This window comes from Anopheles bellator, unplaced genomic scaffold (genome assembly GCF_943735745.2).
Source record: "Anopheles bellator unplaced genomic scaffold, idAnoBellAS_SP24_06.2 scaffold01543_ctg1, whole genome shotgun sequence".
NCBI classification, from domain to species: Eukaryota; Metazoa; Arthropoda; class Insecta; order Diptera; family Culicidae; genus Anopheles; species Anopheles bellator.
In genome coordinates, this window is record NW_026685665.1 from 1 (window position 1) to 882 (window position 882).

Below are 882 nucleotides of genomic sequence, written 5' to 3' on the forward strand. Positions count from 1 at the left end.
GGTGCACAATGATGCGCCCGATTCCGACCTGTTGTGCATATTCGTCGTCCTCTTCGCTACCGAGGTCAGTGTCTCCGATTCGGACCGTGTTCGGGGCAACACTGCACAGGAGAAGTTGGAATTGAAAGATACTCAATGCTACTTTTCCGGGACCTTACTTATCGTGGTCAACCGTACAGTGGGCGGCAGTCAGTATGAAGTCATCGGTTATCAGCGACCCACCACAAAGATACTCAATGTTTCCGCTGGGCCGAACCCATCCGATGGCGACCTGCAAGAAAGGACACCATTTAATCCGTATTTCTAATGCGCGTTCAGTGTCTACCATGTGCTGGAATTCGCCACGATACACGCGAAAGCCACTGTAAATGAAGGGTGTTCGATTCAATTTTTCTGGATCTGAATAGAATCTTGTAGGGCAATCTGAAAAAATACGATCATTGCCTAGAGTGTCCCATTGTTGTTGACTAACCGTTTGACTCACCATTCATCGATGTTCTTCGATAGTAATCACTCGGAGGCTGGTCCAAAAAGGATGTTTGTTGTCCAAACGCGCGGATCAGGAGCGCTGCGGCAATTAATAGGATTCTCACGGTGCTACCCATGTTGCCGATGGTCCAAAGCTAACTAATCCAACTAATCATCGTCAGTACGCCTTACACCCCTTTTCAGAACTAACACCGACGGGTGGGAATTACGTCTAAAACCGGTTTTGCCACACACTTCGCGAACCCACACCATCGTGTACTTTTAATGAACATCGTTTTGTTTACAACTCAAATGATGGACATGACTTAGTGAGAATGCAGCCTTCTGGCTTTAATCCATGTCGCTGTGGCCGTGATCTACGTATATAAAGCTGTTGATTATCATTTTGTGGGC

At 47.1% G+C, this 882-nt stretch overlaps 1 protein-coding gene across 1 annotated transcript; it reads right to left on the reverse strand.

The window, feature by feature from the left end:
• Positions 1–28: 28 nt before the first annotated feature.
• Positions 29–605, reverse strand: LOC131214604 (serine protease snake-like; the record flags this gene model as incomplete). The annotated part of the gene is made up of 4 exons (XM_058208946.1): positions 485–605; positions 326–423; positions 159–271; positions 29–101 (listed from the first exon to the last, which is right to left on the reverse strand). Coding segments are annotated over exons 1-4 (405 nt in total), but the record flags the coding sequence as incomplete, so codon positions are not given.
• Positions 606–882: the final 277 nt, after the last annotated feature.